Source organism: Trematomus bernacchii, unplaced genomic scaffold, assembly GCF_902827165.1.
Source record: "Trematomus bernacchii unplaced genomic scaffold, fTreBer1.1, whole genome shotgun sequence".
Classification (NCBI taxonomy): Eukaryota; Metazoa; Chordata; class Actinopteri; order Perciformes; family Nototheniidae; genus Trematomus; species Trematomus bernacchii.
In genome coordinates, this window is record NW_022987564.1 from 2,567,141 (window position 1) to 2,586,822 (window position 19,682).

At 42.2% G+C, this 19,682-nt stretch overlaps 1 protein-coding gene across 1 annotated transcript; it reads right to left on the reverse strand.

The window, feature by feature from the left end:
- Positions 1–451: 451 nt before the first annotated feature.
- Positions 452–19,466, reverse strand: col9a2 (procollagen, type IX, alpha 2). The gene is made up of 32 exons (XM_034124343.1): positions 19,330–19,466; positions 18,149–18,223; positions 16,954–16,989; positions 16,789–16,851; positions 14,707–14,760; positions 14,446–14,481; positions 12,957–12,980; positions 12,808–12,861; positions 12,640–12,693; positions 11,359–11,409; positions 11,213–11,269; positions 11,063–11,116; positions 9,434–9,487; positions 9,290–9,343; positions 8,777–8,830; positions 8,641–8,694; positions 8,474–8,527; positions 8,328–8,381; positions 8,182–8,235; positions 7,316–7,360; positions 7,158–7,211; positions 7,022–7,075; positions 6,888–6,941; positions 6,733–6,804; positions 6,331–6,366; positions 6,147–6,191; positions 5,704–5,736; positions 5,414–5,560; positions 5,080–5,134; positions 4,779–4,967; positions 3,561–3,638; positions 452–2,095 (listed from the first exon to the last, which is right to left on the reverse strand). Exons 1-32 carry the CDS (start codon positions 19,399–19,401, stop codon positions 1,890–1,892), a joined length of 2,076 nt encoding a protein of 691 aa, XP_033980234.1. The 5' UTR covers positions 19,402–19,466; the 3' UTR covers positions 452–1,889.
- Positions 19,467–19,682: the final 216 nt, after the last annotated feature.

Consider the following 19,682-nt stretch of genomic DNA (forward strand, 5'->3'; position numbering starts at 1 on the left):
CTGTATGTATGTATTATATGCCAGGCCTGTAGGTGGTGCTGTTCTCACTGAATCTGCCCTTGCTAAAAAATGTCAAATTGAGCAAAATGAGGCATGGCTAAAATGCATGATCTGTTTGGTATTTTGAAAAAAAAAAAGTATAAATATGCCTTATATAGGTATGGTCCTACACTATATTATTCAAATATAGCATGATAGGTCCACTTTAAAGTAGCTATATTAAACTGTAGAAATACTCTTACAAGTAAAAGTCCTGAATTCAAAATTGAGTATAAGAGTATCAGCATCAAAATATACTTACATGTATCAAATTTAGAGGAGTAAAAAGTACAATATAGGCTTCCAAAATGTAGTGGAGGAGAGTACATACATAACTAAAAATACTCAGGTAAAGTAGTACGAGTACATCAACATTCTAATTAAGTACAGTACTTGAGTCTACATCCACCACTCGGTAGTAGAACCTTTATTTAGCCAGGAAAATCAATTAAGAACAAATTCTTATTTTCAGAGGCACCAAAGGGTCGGGGGGGCTTCTCTGAACTCTGATGGTGTGTAGGTCACATTACTGTCATTGTTATTCAACCCATCATGTTAACACGTTATGACACAATTGACCAAAAAAACATACAAATCTCAAGCAAAACTTTAAAACAAGTGAGTTTTCCTTTGCTATAACAGTGTGCATTAGAGCAATAAGAGTTGGTAACGTAACTTTGTGGAATGGCTGGAATATTTGACAAAGGAAGAATGTGGACAAAAGCTGAACATCAGCAGCTTTGGAAGAACGGGAGTATATTTACATGCATGAATTGAAGGTTTTAAATAGGAGAAACAAAAAGAAAAGGAGTTGAGAAAGTGTCCATTCCCCACACGATACAGAAAAGCGTTCGATTTTATAAAAGGTTCCTCTTTATTGGTTTGGGTTGACCTGAACAGCCAACCTCTTTACAGATGATTATATGAAGAACAATAAATAGCTTCTGTTGATGAAAATAAATCAGTCATTAAACAGCTGACGCCCTGTGCAGGCTGACAGTGGCATAGGAAGCACATTCGGCTGATTCGTCTCGAGGAAAAGTCGTTAAATATCTGTCGGAACTTTTTATTACTCGCTGAAATTATTAACACAGGATATCTGTTGGTGCATATCGTAACCCATTCCTTTTTTCCCTACATTATAATCAACACACATTTACAAAGATTTACAGCACTGCATTGTGGGAGATGGGAGTGCCCATTGGGATATGCTGTTGCCAGGCAACAAGAGGACGAGATCAAGCTAGTCGTTAGTTTAAAAAAATGAGGCTCCGGAAAAGAAAGCGGGGGGGGGGGGGCTGGGGGGTACACACAGTGATTTAAGGATTTGGCTAAAGCTTACAGATGAGAAAGCATTTTACAGTACGGAGGGTCGATTTCAATCATTTATTGGTCCTTTTTTACACTTTTAAGACATCATGTGTGATGTCGCAAAAGAGGCAGCGCAGCTAAACTTCAAAACAAGTCTCAAAAATAAAATATTGCATGGGTAAAAACATTTAAAGTGACCGCGGTGAAACAGAGAAGCACCTTCCACCACGCCTGGTTTCAAATCTGTTCCTCTTTCAGGGCTGGGATATTTGGAGGGGACTGACATCATCCACTAGAGACTGCAGAAGGATGTGGGTGCTGCTGTTGTCATGGTGATGTGGGGGGGGTTAAGATGAGAGTATGTCCCGCCAGTCAAAAACTTCAGTTTCAGGAGGGGGCGCTATACATCCAGTCACTTTTTCATTATTGTCCCTTACCCTTGGTCCTCGGTGTTGTCCTACAGAGAGGAGTGGTCTCCCTCCCTCTCTTTTTCCTCCCCCCTCTCTCTAGGTGTTGAGCTGCTGATGGAGAGCAGGTCTCTAAATGTTGGGTCCTTTGATGCGGCCCGCCTCCTGTAGTCTGGGGGAGGTGTACGCCGACGCAGCCAGGCACATGGCCGCCTCGCAGAACCCTGGGAGACCCCCAGAGCCCGCCTTACCGGGGTACCCCGCCTCTCCGGCTGATCCCTGGGGTCCTCGCTCGCCGTGCCTACCGTCCCGAGCCACACCATCAACACCAGAAGGACCTGTGGGGGGAGGGATCATTTGCATTTTAAGAAATTAGGTATACATAACAAAATAAACACTTGGATACATAAATTAACTTCATAACCAGAGATGGCAAAAGTACACACATCCTTTACTCAAGTAGAAGTACAGATACTCGTGTTTAAAAATACTCTGGTAAAAGTAGAAGTACTGACTAAACTTCTTTACTCAAGTAAAAGTAAAGAAGTATGGGCTTTGAAATGTACTTAAGTAAAAAGTACCCATAACTAGCAGCTGTTTTAAAGAGTACCTGACCTCCCTTTATATTAATAGAACAATAATGTCATTGTTAGCTAATGAATGTTTCCATGCTGAACAACGGCAACATGACAACGTTTTCATTGGTCCCTCTTCTTTAGAGAAGACCAGGAAATGATGGATACACGGATCGTGTTCAAATCAATAGGCACGCAATGACTCTAAATAATAATGATCACCAAACACAGATTCAAACTAAAGGAACCAGCCTGTTTGGAAAATGTAAGAAGTAGAAAGTACAGGTATTTGTGTTCAACATGTAAGAAGTAAAAGTAAAAAGTCGTCAGAAAAATAAGTAGTGGAGTAAAGTACTGATACCAGAAAAATGTACTTAAGTACAGTAACAAAGTATTTGTACTCCACTACTTCCCACCTCTGTTCATAACGATCGACAAATCAGGTAAAGAAAAAATACGGTAGTACATTAATTGTCAGATCTTACCAGCTGGTCATTATACATGTTTTGTGTTCTTTCATTTTACCCATTTTTCTCATCTTTCATCAAAGATAGTAACTTGGTTTCTGATAATAATGGGTATTTTCTCCATTCCATACTTCTCATTAACTACAGTCTTCCATTGTGAGGTAATTCAGTTATCATCTTTTAACCAATTCCTTGTCATTTCTTTAATAACTGCTATTCTTATCACGAGAAATAAGTAGGAATCTTGCATGATATTATATTATAAAAATATTTGACATTTCCCAGAAGCTACACAAGACATTAAAAGACCAACATATATAACTTTGGTTTGCCCACTGCTCTCCAGCATTTTTTAAGTGGGATTTTGTTTATACTGACTTTGAATTTGAGGAGTCTTGAAGTAACGAATTTCAGGAGGGATTTAAGACGATTTCCAGGCTTCTGAGATCTGAAATCTCCACATCCGATTACCCTTGTGTTCTGTATATATGCATATATTTAAGTTGCGGGCACAGGGGAGTGTGTTTTCTGTTTGAATAAGTGTGTACTGTTGCAATCCTATTACATTTTCTTCCTGGAGCATCTGTTAAACGACTGGAGTTAATGATGCTTTTAAAATGCTTCTGAGCAGCCTCTGCTGTGGCAGGAGCGGTAATACCTGCTCTCTCTTTTTGCACACCCCCTCTCCTCTTTTGTCAGCGTAACATACGGTTTTACATTCTGTGTGTGTGCTTCAGTGTAATGTTTTCCACAGCTCTTACCTGGTATTCCTGGGGGTCCTGGTGCTCCTGGATGGGGTTTACCAGGATCTCCTCTTTCTCCCTTAAGTCCTCTCTTTCCTGGGGAGACAGAGGAGGATGAGCTCAAAAGAAGTGTTTGACAGACAAAGGTCTTTTTAATAACCGTTGCAGAAATGAAAAGAGCAGGAAAGCTGGTGTATTGCCTGAATATTCTTTTTGTTATCTTGTTACATCTGATTAACTTAAAGGGGACCTATCATGCAAAATGCACTTTTTGATGTCTTTTATACATAAATATGTGTCCCCGGTGTGTCAGGGAACTCACGCAGCGTCAGAAAATAAAACCCTCTCTCTTTTCCTCCGTACCCAAATCTCTAAAAACGGGGCTACAACGGAGCTGATCCAGATTTGCGTCCGATATGACGTAATATCGGAAATGTGGACCCGCACGGCACTATCAGACAGTTGCTATCCGAAACAATGCCCGACTGTTTTGGACGTAATATGGTCGGTGTTTACATTAGCATCGCTAACACTCAGAGCTAACCTGTACTGGAGAGCATGTGTGTGAAGAAGCAGGAAATAAAAAGGAACTCACCTTGTGGTATAACCGGCAAGAGAGAAAGCCTTTGAGCTCCATACTGTTTCAGAAATAATCCTTGATAATCCATGATATGGCGTTTCATCACGGCAGTATTTAGTTTAGACAGTAAGGGTAGTAAGGTCCCACATGAGCTCAGCCCCCTCCTTTTTTATTTGTTATCAAATGTTTTTTGTTTTAAAGCTTTACACCTCAAATCAGCACTTTTGAAACAAGAAGTGAAATAGAGGGATATGAGGCATGGCTAGAATGGGTGATCTGTTTGGTATTTTGAGCAAAACACTTCATAGACATGTTTTTTATATATTTGTATATATCTGAGACCTATGCTATTGCCTAAAAATAGCATGATAGGTGACCTTTAAAGTACAATCCTTTAACAGCAGATGGCAGCTTCCCCTTGTTTTTGAGAGAGAACGAACGTTTGTAAACCTACATAAATAAAACATTATCAAATCTTTAGTGACCTCCGAAGTTCTGTGGAGTCTCGCAGTCAGCTATCTCCGTGGATTTGTTGTTAATCAGCCTCATGAACGTAAAAATCGGACAATCCTGATTAATTGCTCTATGAAAGCTCTACTTTAAACACAATATGCGTCATATTTCAAACATATTGATGCTCCGCTGCCTCTCTTCACCTTTAAGTCCGGTGTTTCCGACCTGTCCAGGCCCTCCGAACATGCCGGGAATGCCGCGGGATCCAGGTAAGCCATGTTGCCCCTGACTACCAGCTGATCCAGGGGGTCCAGGGGCGCCGGGGGCTCCCATCACACCGGCTCCACCCAGCACCGCCCTCTTGGCGCTCACCGCCACAGCAGCTAGCCTCTCTGTAACCCACACAGCAGCACATTGATGATTTAATTACCTTTCATGACGGGAGATGAGAGTAATCTAATCCCTGAGGACATCAAAGGTGAACATCGAGGTCCGGAGGCTCACCCTGCAACATCTTCAGCACCACCTCGATAATATGCTGGTCTGATGCATCGCGGCCCTGGAGAGAGGAAGAGGAGTCTGAGCGATACAGAGAGATGCATCGGAAATGCGATTGAAAGAGAACTGGACTCAGAATCAGACTCAGAATCAGAATACCTTTATTAGTCCCACAGAGGGGACATTTACATTGTTACAGCAGAAAAGAGCCAAAGACAGCTTAATGCTACCTAAGTAGCATGCATAAAAAAAATTATAATAACAAAAGCTTTACAAAAATCACATCCTGTAACAGTTCTGAGGATTTAGCAGCCAGGTATATATTGCACAGTTAACTCACCGGTGTCCCTGAAATACCGAACATGCCGGGTACTCCTCGCTCTCCGTTCAGTCCCCTGGGGCCGGGCAGTCCTGAGGGTCCCACGTCTCCAGGTTTACCGGGGTCTCCAGTGGGTCCATTGTGTCCCGTTTCACCCCTGATTCCTTGCTGTGAAGAGATGAGCAAATTCATAGAGTAAAAAAAAAGAGCCTGATGAAAAGCAATGATGTTTCAAACTAAAATGAACAACCCGAGAGTAAAGGAGGGAATAAATGACTAAGATATTATGTTTGCACACAGTTCATCCTCACCTGTCCTTTGGGCCCGGGTTCACCAGACATACCCTGAGACAGGAAACAAAGAGATGGTCATATTCTCATTCATCACTTCCAGCGATCATTTCCGCATCAGAGACACTCATTGAGCAATAATTCAAGAACGAATATTGTATATGAATGTGTAAAACGCTGCTCTACAGAGCCAACGTGCATCATTGCCTCACTGTCATGTAAATAGCTCATTTGCCATCTGGACTATTATGGGGATTTGCTTGGAAATTCAAAAACAGACTTCCTCTCTTTGTCTTAACGTCTGTATAGTTAATCCATATCCCTCTATATTGTAGTCTGCTCTGATGCCTTTTGTAGCAATATGTTGAGACCTTCTTATCTTAAGATGGTTGGTGTGTTGTAGACTTCCTATGTGGTTCAAAACGTTTTGAAACAGCTTTAGGTTGTGCGAAAACGACTTTTACCTTATCACCATTCTCGCCAGCCAATCCCTCAACACCGGGGTCACCCTAAAAGCGACAGAGAGGAGAAGATAAAGAGGACGGATGGAGAAGGATTGACTCACAGAAATATTTGTCAGCACTGGAGCTAGAATACAACAAAGTGAGATAAGTTTCAGACAATCCGGTTTTAAAAACTGCTACTCACATCGTCTCCCTTTGACCCGCCTTTTCCTTGGAAACCCTGGAAAGAAAGATGGTTTTAGAACCCGTAAATGTGGTTAAATCTGGATATTAATATCCTCAAAAAGAGAAAGAACTAAATATTGATTCAAGCCATGACACCGCAGATCACAAGGTAAGAAAGATGTAGTCTCATCTCTAAAACATGGAAGATGAGGATGCTCCGATTATCATTTATATTGCTTATTTATATCGCTCGCCTCATTCGGTGCTTTACTGTGGATTGGTGTGACTTTTATTCACGGGTGAACACTGCCCCCAATGGACACGTCTGGGTAATTCAAGTGTGTTTGAATGTCTGAATGTATGACTGTCCTGTTTTTATAAAGCAATATATGTGTTTCATTATGCACACACACGCACAGACCTTGTCTCCCTTGGTTCCACCGAGACCCTGAGCACCGGGAACACCCATTGGTCCTCTCTCTCCTTGTCCTCCCTGTAAAGAGACATTGAAATGTATAAAGGAAGGTGAAGCCACAGGTGAGTGAACATTTAAATAAATGCAAAGAGGTGTCTTACAGGCTTGCCGACTACTCCCTGTGGACCCACTGCTCCCCGCTGGCCTCTGTCGCCCTGTGAAAAATAAGAAAGGTGAGTTTGTTTTCAAAGTTGCCGTTTTTTAGAGCTTTTAAGTGATAATTCTGGATTTATACCTTGGGTCCGGGAACGCCTTCCATACCAGCCTCGCCAGGAACACCAGGCTCACCCTAGGAGAACACAGTTAAAGATCACCCCACTGCACAATATAAGAACACAAATATATCCTAAAAATCCATATTTGCGGGTTACCAGAGGTCCTGAGGTGCCTTGCATGCCAACGTGACCCCGAGGACCAGGCTCGCCCTAACAAGCAAAGAGAGATCATGAGATTTAAAACAAATGAAAACCAGGAGAAGTAGAGAAGGTCTATATATCACAATATATATATACAATATATTATTACTAACATTCCCTCCAGGTCCTCCTTTTGTCCCTGGGCCGCCGGGTAATCCCTGCACACAGAGGAAACCAAAAAACTCTTCAAAAGGAAAACATACATTTCATTTGCTGTATTTTATGTTTGAAATGCAGGAAATGATATTGAAAATGCAACTGGTAATGTCAGTGGATATTAGTATGGGGGTGATAGTAGTGGGTGGTGATAATGCTGACGTCTAATAGAGTAAAAACATTGGAAATAGGTGCAGTGTCAGCTATTGGCATACACCTTACCTTGCTCAGATTTTGTGTGTGTGTGTGTGTATGTCTGTGTGTGTCTGTGTGTGTCTATGTGTATGTGTATGTGTATGTGTGTGTGTGTGTGTGTGTGTGTGTGTGTGTGTGTGTGTGTGTGTGTGTGTGTTAGAGAGAGGGTATCTATTGCAGTAGGGCATAAAGCAGGGTAACTTATAGTGTTTGAGTTTGCAGCAGCCTCAGTGTCACTGCAGTGACCACACAGCCAAGTGTGCATCTCATGCTCCATTACCCTTTAGTCAGAATGACGAGCACAAACACACACACACACACACAGAGACACACACACACACACACAGTGCTGATTGTGATAAATCACTCGTGTTGGGCGGTAGAATGCTATTTCAAGGTGGTTTAAATTCTAAAACAGCGTGGTTCACAGGGTCACTGTTACCTGGATGAGTGCCCAGAAAACAAAACATAGCAAAAATTACAGGCTGCTTCAAGCTGCGTTGTTGAATGGAGGAGAACAGATTGACCCTCTACGTGTTCTGAGTGATAAAAAGCCTTTACAGACAGATGCCTTTAGTGGCATTTGTGACCCCCCCCCACCCCAAAGAAACACTGCAGGATCACTCACCGCATGCCCCTGAGGACCGGGAGCACCAGGCCTCCCAGCGAGGCCAGGGCCGCCCTGCAGAAAAAGGAGAACAGAAGAAGATTAAATTGCCGTCTTTTTGCCGCGACTGGATTTTTCTCATCATTATCGCGGCTGGCAGCACTTACCTTGATTCCAGGAATACCAGGTGTGCCATCCTTTCCATCAATGCCCGGCAGACCCTGAAAAAGCAGGCAGAGGAGTCAGTGGACCTCATTTGGCAGACTTTCTGAACACGACTGTGTAGTGTACAAATAAAACTGCGTTCACTCACATTCTCTCCCTTCTTGCCAACCGCGCCCTGTGGGCCCGTGATACCTCGGCTGCCCTGCAGAAGATAACCAAACCAGCGTGAGCGAATGAACAATGCACATCAGGAGAAATATTTCAATGTTCTTTCGACAGTACATTTCAAGGGGTAACGCTAGGAGAGTCACCTACTTTGTCTCCCTTGCCGCCTGCCTCTCCGGGTGGTCCCTTGGGTCCTTCCTCACCCTGCAAACAGAGAAGAAGTTAGATTAGCTGAGGTTTATTCTGGGTACTTTAATTTCATTGTAATGCTGGTGAGTGTTCTTACAGGAGGCCCGGGAATTCCTCCAGGTCCGTTGATGCCCTTGTAGCCGCGGGGCCCCTGAGGGAAAACAAAGAAATGGCCATCAGTCACTTCAGATCAGGGAGGATGCTAAGTCACAGTAGCCTACTATTCATTGTGATAAAGGGGTAATTAGCGCTTAACTCACTTCACTAATGGGAGCTACACAGCCACTCTTGCTTTGGCACTAAGCCGGGGTGCTAACGCGGCTAACGCGGCTAATGTTAACAGTAAGACGGATGGCTACATCGGATCATTAACTACAGATGGAGGCACTGTGGACCCAGACAACCCCAACTCATTAGAGGAGGGGAGAGATTTGTGTTAGCATCATTTCCATATGTCCCCATTGCTGGTAATGGATGATGTTTGTATAGCAGGGGCAGGTCTGTGTGTGCCTCCTTGGTGCTCTTCTTAGAATGAGAACAGCCTCGTGACCAAAGAGAAAGAGGACAAATAAAGTTAGATGTGTGAACAAAAGAGAATGGTGTTACTTACTGCTTCCCCTTTAGGACCCATCATTCCTGGATAACCTCTCAGACCCATCGGACCCTTCAAATTAAACAAGGACGTTCTGTCAGATCGAGATAATACAATGTGTGTGTTATTTTGCCAAGTGACTTAAACAAGCTCATATTATACCGCAGGTCCTGGGATGCCCTGCTCCCCAGAGATGCCAATTTCTCCCCTGGGACCCTGGTGGAGGAAAGGAAGAAGAACAGGCTGATTAGTTAGTCTCTTTCTGTGCTGCTCTCTTTATTTGAGTGACATTGTCCACAAAGTTTGACCCAAGAAATTCAAAGCCAGACAGGAGATCCAGTTGAAACCAGTCCATGATGGCAGCTGGTTGCTCTTGATGTCTGAACTGATTACATTATTACATTACATGTTACTTGTTAGACGCTTTTATCCAAAGCGACTTACATACTCAATACTGTGGGCAATCCCCACAGGAGCAATTTGGGGTGAAGCGTCTTGCCCAGGGACACAACGACATGCTGACTGCAGTGGGGTTTGAACCCACTACGCCACACGCCTCCGCCTGATCATTGATGGTTGCATATGTTCATGTTCAAGTTAGTTAAAAAGTTCATCTAATTGTAAAAGGGGAAACAACCACTCAATTAACCAACATTAGGCAAAGCTAAAACAGTTCTAAAGGCTTGTGTTATTATAAGAATAGTTTGAGATTTTGTGAAATACTCCTTTTTGGTTAGATGACTCAATCTCTCAGGCCTGTTTTTTAAGCAGCAGGAGACAGATGGTGATTAGCTTAGATTAGCATGAATAACTGAAGCAGAAGGTAATAGCTAAATTGGCTCTGGACAAATATATGTCCACTTTAAACACACGTTCACACTTAAAAATGTAGTGGTTTCCATTGATTATATGACTCTAACTACTTCCTAGCGACTGGAAGTCAGTTACCTGTTACCTGTTTGAAACATCCACAGAATACACAGAATACAACCTGTTTTTTTCTTATCAAACCAATTTGATACTCATAGTTGTATTTGTCAGTGACAGGCAAACCATTTTTCTTAAGAACAAATGCAACATTTATATTTCTGGTTAATCTAGTTGGTCTTGCAAAAAAAACAACTAATTTACTTCCCAGAGCAGCATCCTGTTTGTCCGGTATAAAGCTAGTAAAAATCCATCAAAAACAAAGGTTTGGACCATTAGCCCGTTTTAGCTACTATACTTTATTTTTCAGCAGTTTAAAAATAAAGTTGTTTTCTGGTCTGACTCACATCATCATCAGTAATATAACAAGAAGAAAAGGTATCTGTGTTTGGAATGGAACAGCTAGTGGGGATGTAAACAGCCCATGCTGAGTTGAAAAGAGGGAGACACCCCACCTTGCACCCCTGAGTCGGGGTGGAGTACAGTGGAGTGTTTTTTAGCATCAGAGGCTACTTTTGTTGGAAGATCAGAGGCTAATACCTGGGGCCTGTCTAGCAGTTCCGTTACAGACTACTGTGCTCATTAACTGTGCTTAATACAACGAGGGGAGGGGGCTCGTGAACCCTGACTTTCTCATCTTCCTCTCCGTGTACCTGGCTCCTCAGCACCCCTTTCATCTGGCTCGCTGCATGCTGACTGCAGACCCGGGTCTGACTAATCGCAGCCAGATTAGTGCCAGTCATGTGCCTCTGGGGGGCTTCATTAGAGCTAATCCTCACCTTGGCTGGTCCCAAATGGTAGGGGGTTTCGCCACATGTACATGTACGGGTGTTTGACTGTGTGTATCCATTCTGCAGAGCTCACCGATTTTCCAATGCTGCCAGGCTCTCCGAGAACTCCGGCACGTCCTTTGTGTCCCTAGAGGGCAAAAGAACGTATGTAGGGTGTCATAACCATTTTTGAATGTAACATAATTATTTTTTGCTGAATAAATGCTGACTTGAAGATCCTCACCTTGATTCCCTGCAGTCCCTGGGGGCCTTTAGCTCCAGCCGGACAGTTAAGAGGGCACTGTTGTCGGGAGAAGGGAACATATGGATTATGAAAAGTGAGATTGTGTAAGAATAGATTTGAGAGTAAGTGTTGTCGTTCGGTCTTACCTGGAAGTCGGCACTTCCCTCCTCTCCACCGATGAACTTCCCTGGAGACCCCTAGACGAACAGACAGATGGATGAAGATAGTCACCTGGTCACAGTGGCCCCTGCTCCCAGGAGCTGAGCCAGCACTCTCTTTATCTATATCTCCCTCCATCTTTCCTTCTATCTGTTTATAGATTGACTTAGGAAGTAAAGTATCTGTTCAGGGGGCTGATGTATTCCTGCTACAGTCAGATGAGACAGCCCACTGATCTAATGGGGGTTTATTTACCCTAGGACAGCACTAAAGCTAAACAAATACACTCCCATGGGCTGGGAACATCACTCTCTGTGAAGTCACACCCACTGCTTGGAAGCACACAGAGATGCACACAGGGGAGAACACACACCGGTGAAAAATAGACTTGAAAGTGTAGCGCTCAGAACAGTTTGAGGTAATTCACCCCCTGCTGTCTGCGGGGACCCGATGAAGCAGCACTGTGCGGCGCTAGCTGCTTAGCTATGCTCGAGTATATTATAAAAGCTTGTCAATTGCTGCTGGTTTTGTAGAACAGTGCAACATAGCTTTAGCCGATGTGATGTTGAGTTTTTCTTTGCACAGTGATCCTATTAGGAATATCTATAGACAATGTCACTGCAATTACGTTGATGTAACCATATGGTGCATTTCGGGTAATGGGCTTCTAGTAGCCTGATGTCATCAACATCACTGAAAAAAGGTTTAGATTTATCCATTCAACACAGTTTAACTCACAGTTTAACCATCAGCCAGTAATAGCTTATTGTAGATATTAGTATTACATTACATTACATAACACTCAGCTGACGCTTTTATCCAAAGCGACTTACAATTAGTGCAAAAACCATAAAGAATCAAACTCCGAACAACAAGGAAAGTGCAGATATATTCACTTCAAGTAAGATCATACCATAGTGAGTGCTGGTGATTTAGTTACAAGGCCTAAAATATCACCAAAAAAACGTATTTGACAATATATGTTTGAAGTATTTTGAAACAGTTGCATAGTTTTTCCACCAGAGAGAAATTACTAATAAGTGTATTTAGAGTACTGTACTGGTGGGACCTGCAGAGTATTATACAGTAGTTTAAAGTTACTACGTTTTGTTCTATGTTGTTAAGTGTATTTTCAGAAGATGTTTCTGCTATTATAGCAATCCAACCTATTTATCTCAGGTTTTGGTCATTTTAATATCAGGATCATGTTTGTTCCACTATGAATCAGAGAGATAAAGGATGGATAAGATATTTCCTCTACAACTCACTGGCTTGCCAGGAGGTCCAGGAAGTCCTGAAGCTCCGGATGATCCCATGCCACCCTAAATGAAACAGATGGAAAGAAGTTGTTGATAAGAATGTCAGAGTAAAGATAACTTAACTTCTTTGAGAAATCAGTAAATCATGTAAGCAGTGAAATAAAACTATTTTCCTACCTTTGGTCCGTTTATTCCAATTTCACCTGGAAGACCAATTGGCCCTGAAGCGCCCTACAGAGACACAAGGCATACACATTCCAGCATCCGCAAAAAGTATGTCCACACATCAAAGCAATTAAGTGATAAAGACCAAACAAGCTACTTACAGCCAGTCCTGGAAGGCCGGGTCCCTGCGTGGACAGAAGGGACGAGGGGTTAAACTACTGCATAACAAGTGGAACCAATCCATCAAAGTATCAATTAACATTGGTGAAAGCCAATTATGAATGGAGGCAGTAATTCAGTAATGTTTGCAGTGTCAGAGCGCGGGGTAAACAGTGCTCGAGAAGAACAGAGCCGCACAGCGCAATCACTTTGTGTTCGCTGTGTGTTTTGCTTGGAATTAATTATAAACAAAGTAATTAAGCGAGTAAGCCTTCTTGGAGGAAGAGCGGCCCACAGGTCGGGTCTCCTGTCTGAGCAGGCAGCTGGATGTTCACGCACAGCCCCCCCCCCACACAGGACGCCTGTTAATGCTAAACAAGGGATTTACCTAATAGTGTTTCATTCAAGCGTAACATTGGATGAACCTGGACTTAATGTTTTGTAACATTGGATGGACACTGAGCACCATCTAGTGGTATTAGGCTGTGCTACAGATAAAGTGCTGGTATATTGATTGTTTCTTTCTGCAGTGATATCTAATGCATAATGTAAACATTCCTCTCTATTAAGGACTCTGTAGAAGTGTGGCTTATGTCAGCTGTGGAAGGCATCTGCCACTTCTGGGTAGACGAAGCCCAAAAGGGGGCACAGCTGGTCAGGCATCCATGCATGAAGACAGAGACTCAGGAGGTTGCCACTGTCAGACCAGCTGGTTTAAAACATGTTTGTTGGAAACTGACGTGACTTAAGCAATGCATCATTTAGCCCTACATCACTCATGTTCATAAGTACATAGATAACGTTAATGTTATATAATGTGTCATATTGTACCTTTTACTCAGGTACTGTACTTCAGTCTTATTCTGAATTATTTTCTTTAATAAGTTTGTTTATATATCAAATATGAGCCTGTGGTTTCCAGCATTTTTGGCTTGTTACCCCTTATAAAAAAAAGCCATATGTAGTAGGAGCTCCTTGTTGTGTTTTAGAAAACTATGAGTTGTCAGAAGTTCTGGCTAAAGATTTTCAATACCCAAATTAACTTTTAGCTAAAATTGACACTGTTGTATCGACATGCAGTTTAAGAAAAATACTTCTCTCAGCAAGATTAACAGACCGAAAGCCCAACACAAATGTTTCCCTATATACTACACCTTCCAAAGTGTTGTCAGACAGTCAGTGGCTAAGTGGAGCACTTCTATTGACGTACATTGACTGTGTGAAATTGCAAAGAGCGATACAATGAAGCTTGTTTAGCAGCAGCCGTCTACAGCTATCTCGCTGAATACTGGACTAGTTTAAAAACTGTTACCCCCATTAGTCATGTAGGCTCAAAAGCATGGGGAAATAGTGTCCAGGACAAAAAACACCAAAGGTCCCGCTTGAGTACAAAGTCTGGGTACGTATATCCACACATTCAGAATGAGATTGAAAAATATAAGATATTCACTCGTTACTTAATGACAGCAAATACATAAATAATTTACTTACAGGAAGACCAGGTTCCCCAGTGGGTCCAGATTGACCCTGCAGGCAACAGACAACAACAATATGATTATAGTAGTGACCTGCCTGATCTCACATCATTAGTTACTTACTCTCTGGTTAACAGGGGTTAATTGTTAGGTTCAGCTTTCATATGACACGTTTATGGGAGCACGACCACAATAGTTATTCTTTTTGTGTTGTAAAACAGGTTTTTCACATGGATTCTTTTTAATCATGTGTTCAGGTGGAGGTTTGGACACTTGCCTTCGGGCCAGGGTTTCCAAAAGGACCGCGATCGCCCTTTGCTCCAATCAGACCCTGGAGACAGACAGAGAGACATGTTAGCAGGCAGATAGGCTCGACATGCAGAGGGAAACATGGCCATTAAAAGACATTGAAGAGGTTTAAGATTACAATATTATTGACCACTGTGTTTCCCATGGGGTATATGGGACCTGAATTCACCTTATAAAAAGGACTTATCACAGATTTAATCGAAGTTGACACCGTTTTTGCGATTAATTAGGAAACAAACCTGAGATTGGGATTCCAGGGCGGATTACTGACTAAATCTCTGAGGAATGCGTGTGTGTGTGTGTGTGTGTGTGTGTGTGTGTGTGTGTGTGTGTGTGTGTGTGTGTGTGTGTGTGTGTGTGTGTGTGTGTGTGTGTGTGTGTGTGTGTGTGTGTGTGTGTGTGTGTGTGTGTGTGTGTGTGTGTGTGTGTGTGTGTGTGTGTGTGTGTGTGTGTGTGTGTGTGTGTGTGTGTGTGTGTGTGTGTGTGTGTGTGTGGTGTGTGTGTGTGTGTGTGTGTGTGTGTGGTGTGTGTGTGTGTGTGTGTGTGTGTGTGTGTGTGTGTGTGTGTGTGTGTGTGTGTGTGTGTGTGTGTGTGTGTGTGTGTGCTTCTGTAAGCATGTGACCAAGAGGCCTTGGCACTCAATTCACCTCCAACCCTGACTGTAGCTGCACTACAAATCAAGTATTAAGTTAAATCGATCAGTGCCCTGAAGCTATAAAATAATGTGAGACGAAGTTGGCTGTGTATATCTGCGGCTCCTCTCTACCTGTGATTATCACAGACTTAATAGGAATCATCATGAGATAATGGCTTTGACAGAAGTCTGGTATATTAATCTCATCATGTTGAATTGCTTATCATTTGTTTACAAGGCTCTCCATTTACCTCGGCAAAGCTCATTTCTGGAAAAAGATGTGAAAACAAGCTGTAATTACTAAATCCCCACGTTGACAAAAACAAATAGTTGAGAGAAAATGAGGGTCCATTTCACAGGGAACTTATGAATGCTTTAATACGATAATTATCTGCAAATGTGGAGTTGCTTTATGTAGTTACATCTTGATTTGTGCTCTAAAAATCATGTTAAAGTTAAAACAACCTGTCGCTAACTAACATTTTGTATCAAACCTAGACTTCATAATCAGTGAAACCATCTTGAGTTTCATTGTTTCAGTCTACTTTTCTCATTAAACCCATTGTGTGCATGTTTAAAGTGAAATATGTATAATACATCTTCTTCCCCATTAGGCATCTGCAAAGCCAGACAATGTCTAGAATCCAGGAGATATCTTCCTTGAAAGTGGACACTCAATTCTGATTGTTTTGACAAATGCTACTTCCTATTGCTTTGAAGTCCTAGATATGCTATGGTTGAAATCAGTAGTAGGCTCACATGTAAACAAAGGAGCAAACCACACTGCTGATAAGGACTGTTTTGACACTAATACAATCTCCACTGTAACAACCCTCCATATACGTATGTCTATTTTGTCACTCCAAACACATGACATGTGCATTGTCATGTACACACCAGCAAAGATTTATACAAACAACACAGGGAACCTTTCATCAAAACATTGCTGTACGGCCACACTAGTGTGCAAAAGTATACGACAGAGTCCCCCTAAAGGTTTGATATCATTGTCAGTGAACATTGGGATACATCCTGCCTATATACAATTATTTCCTTTTCCGTTTCATTTGTTTACTCACATTTTGTTTCCTCCTATTAAGTGAATTTGGGAAACTCGGAGACTGATTTTTGTTTTAATTACATTAGTATTTTAAAAGCCATTTCTGTCAGTGTTGCACTCTCTCTGTTCATTTCAATCAGCTTCATTGGCATAAACAAAAACACGTTGTTGCCAAAGCAAGTTCATAGAAGATTTACATATTCCATTTTCAGGTGCAATATTCAGGTTCTAAATTATACCTGCTTTAAAAAAACAATACAATAGTATAGAGTTTGATACAACTCTTTCATAAAATCATAAATCAATCAACAAAATAATGTTTTCTCTCTCTTAAAAAACATAGTGGGTTTACTTACATCAATGCCGTTCTCTCCTGGTGCTCCATCGAGACCTGGCTCTCCTGGCTCTCCCTTCAGTCCCTGCAATTAAACACATTATTGTCAACCAGGAAGTCTGTATAAATACAATTCTAAAAATAAATGATAATATAACTCTGAATAAACAGTGCAGTCGAGACTTACAAGTGGACCAGGGGTCCCAGGAGGTCCTTTTTCTCCCTGCAGACACAGAGAGAAGATGTTTATGTTTTGGTATGTGGGGTTCATTCAAAAGAGTAGAGGAATGGGACGTATGATGTGACCTTTTTCTCATATCTGTGTCTAACTATCACCACAGAGTCATTCATCACTGATACATCTGACAGTAGACTGAAGCTAATTGCCCTACAGTTCACTGTGCAGGTTCTCAAAAGTATTAATCATACCTTTTACTATAGTTTATCTAAGTGCTTCTCCTATTTTTGTGATATTGATTCATGTGTTGTACGTCTGACTGTCTTCCATTTCTTTTGTTTTTAACTCAGATATATTGTACGACTTTTTATATTATACAGATTTATTTTACTGATAAACCAAATCAATTTCCTTATATGTGAAAACCTACTTGGCAATAAACCTGATTCTGATTCTATTTTTTTTACGACTTGTTATGTTGTTATCTTGAACTTGCATAGAGGTTCTTCCAGGCAGAGACACATGCTGAAAATGTAAGTAATTATGTTGTAAATCAACTTGATGAGGTCTTATCAGATTGTTCTTGCTGAGTTTCCTATCAAAGCATCATCCCACCTATCCTGTGGCAGAGACCCAACATGTTAAAGTGTACTGATGAGAAGGCTACACCTTCCACTTTGGACAAGGCATCATTGTGGGAGGTGTTAATGTAATAACTTGACCCAGCTGGTGGCACCAAATGCTGAGGACAGTAACTCAGCACTCATCAGTCAGAATGCCTATTCATGTAACAAAAGACTACATGAATAGGAATGCAGATTAAAATAACAGAGTTGTTTTAGTTAATCTACTAAATACTAATCCCTTCTGGAACAGGACTAACTTCAGGGTTTTCCTTGCAGTTTCCCCCCTGCTCTGCTAGCTCAGCAGCCTCCATTTCCTGTATATTTATACAACTTGTGTGTAGTTAACCCTGAAATATCTCAAATGTATCACATTACTGTGACACAGACCCATGATTGAGGCAAGGGTCCCTTCTCAAAGACCCCTCTCTCTGCTGCGAACAGAGCTCTTTTGTGCCGCTGTGTTTTCCTTCGCAGCGCCCTCTGCTGGTAAGACTGCAGCACAGCACATGAAGGTATTTCTCAGGCACAATGATGCTCTTTGTGACAGATCTGCTGGGCAAACCTGTGTGGATACTCACATCCAAGCCGTCTGACCCGGGGGTGCCGGAGGGACCTGGTGTGCCGCCCTGGCCCTGAGGTCCAGGTGGACCCCTCTGAAACACAGGCAGAAAGACATGTTAACACTATGTGAGTGACAAAGAACATTTATGGAAATCTTATACTACTGTGTAACTATTGTACCAATAATATAAACTGGATAATCCTGTATCAACATGCATTTTAAGGTGACACTGTAAGAGGTAATACCAAAAGGCTTAATCACATTTAAATAAGTGTACAAATGTTTTATTGAATGTAAAAAATAAAGTGTAAAATCATATTAGTTAACTAACTCCTGTGATGCATGACAGACCAGCATAACATTGGCAGATTCAATGTAACTGTATTGTGTGTATCACATTTATAAAACTCAAAAACAGAACCAAAATAGAGAGAAACATTGATATTATTGAATACAATCGGTTAGTGAGAGGGGGGTAAAATCAAAGGAATGAGCAGGAATGTGGAAGGAGGGATCATGAGACTGGCATTGTTTACCCCCACCTCCCCACACAACCCCCCCCCGCCCCCTCCCTATGTCCTGATGAATATCATCCAATTCTGTCAGGTGATAAAGCTTTTTAAAATCCGATTCTTCAAGAAAGAAATGTGAGAAAAAAATCAGAATAATCCTTAAAAGACGTCCAGCTGATTTCACATAGGTGTCTGTTTGCATAGGGGCTTTCACGCTCAGTTAACAGAGTTAGCGTGTGTCAATGCCCACTTGTGTCCATCTTTGCCACGGCCATGAAAAACAAAAATAGTCTTCAACGTTTCTCTCCAAATTTCAAAGGAAAAAAACACCAAGGCCGAAAAAAGGAGCCCAGGTAATGGCGTATCCTTGCCTTCAACAGTATCTCCTCAGTCTAATCTTCAAAAGAGATAAGAGTCCAGAAACGATAAGGATGATAATCCACAGGAGATAGTCCGGTTTCATTTTTTCTCCACAGCAGAAAAACTCATTTCAAGCTCTTTCTTTTACATGCATGCTACAAAGCAATATGATCGCCACAGAGAGACCTTTGTTACATCAACCTGCAGCGTTTAGACCACTTCCACCAGCACCAAGACAACCTTTAACATCACATCAAGACTTTCCAGAGGCCCTGAACCCCACTGAACCCCAGAATAAAGGTGTCTATGCCCTTTGTCCACTCACCACTTGGGCCAGAGCCAGGCACAGGGTCTGCAGAATGACCCAGGTCTTCAGCAAGGCAGAGAGAGCAGCCATGGTGCCTCTCCTCGGTTCACCAAATCCTCTCTTTTCTCTCCTGTTTCTGCTCTCTTACTCCTCTCCAGGCCGGCACAGTGCAGAAAAGTGGTGGAGCAAAGCTGTCCGAGAGGCAGGAGTGGGGGGGGTGGCGGGGGGCTTGGAGGGGGGCTATGTGCACAGCCCTGAAAAAAATCCACTCAGGAGCAAGGGGAGTGAGAAGTGAGGGTGGAGAGGGATGGAAGGAGGTGGACAGAGAAAGAGAGAGGTGTAATCCTGCCCCACAGCCGGCCTCTGGAAGC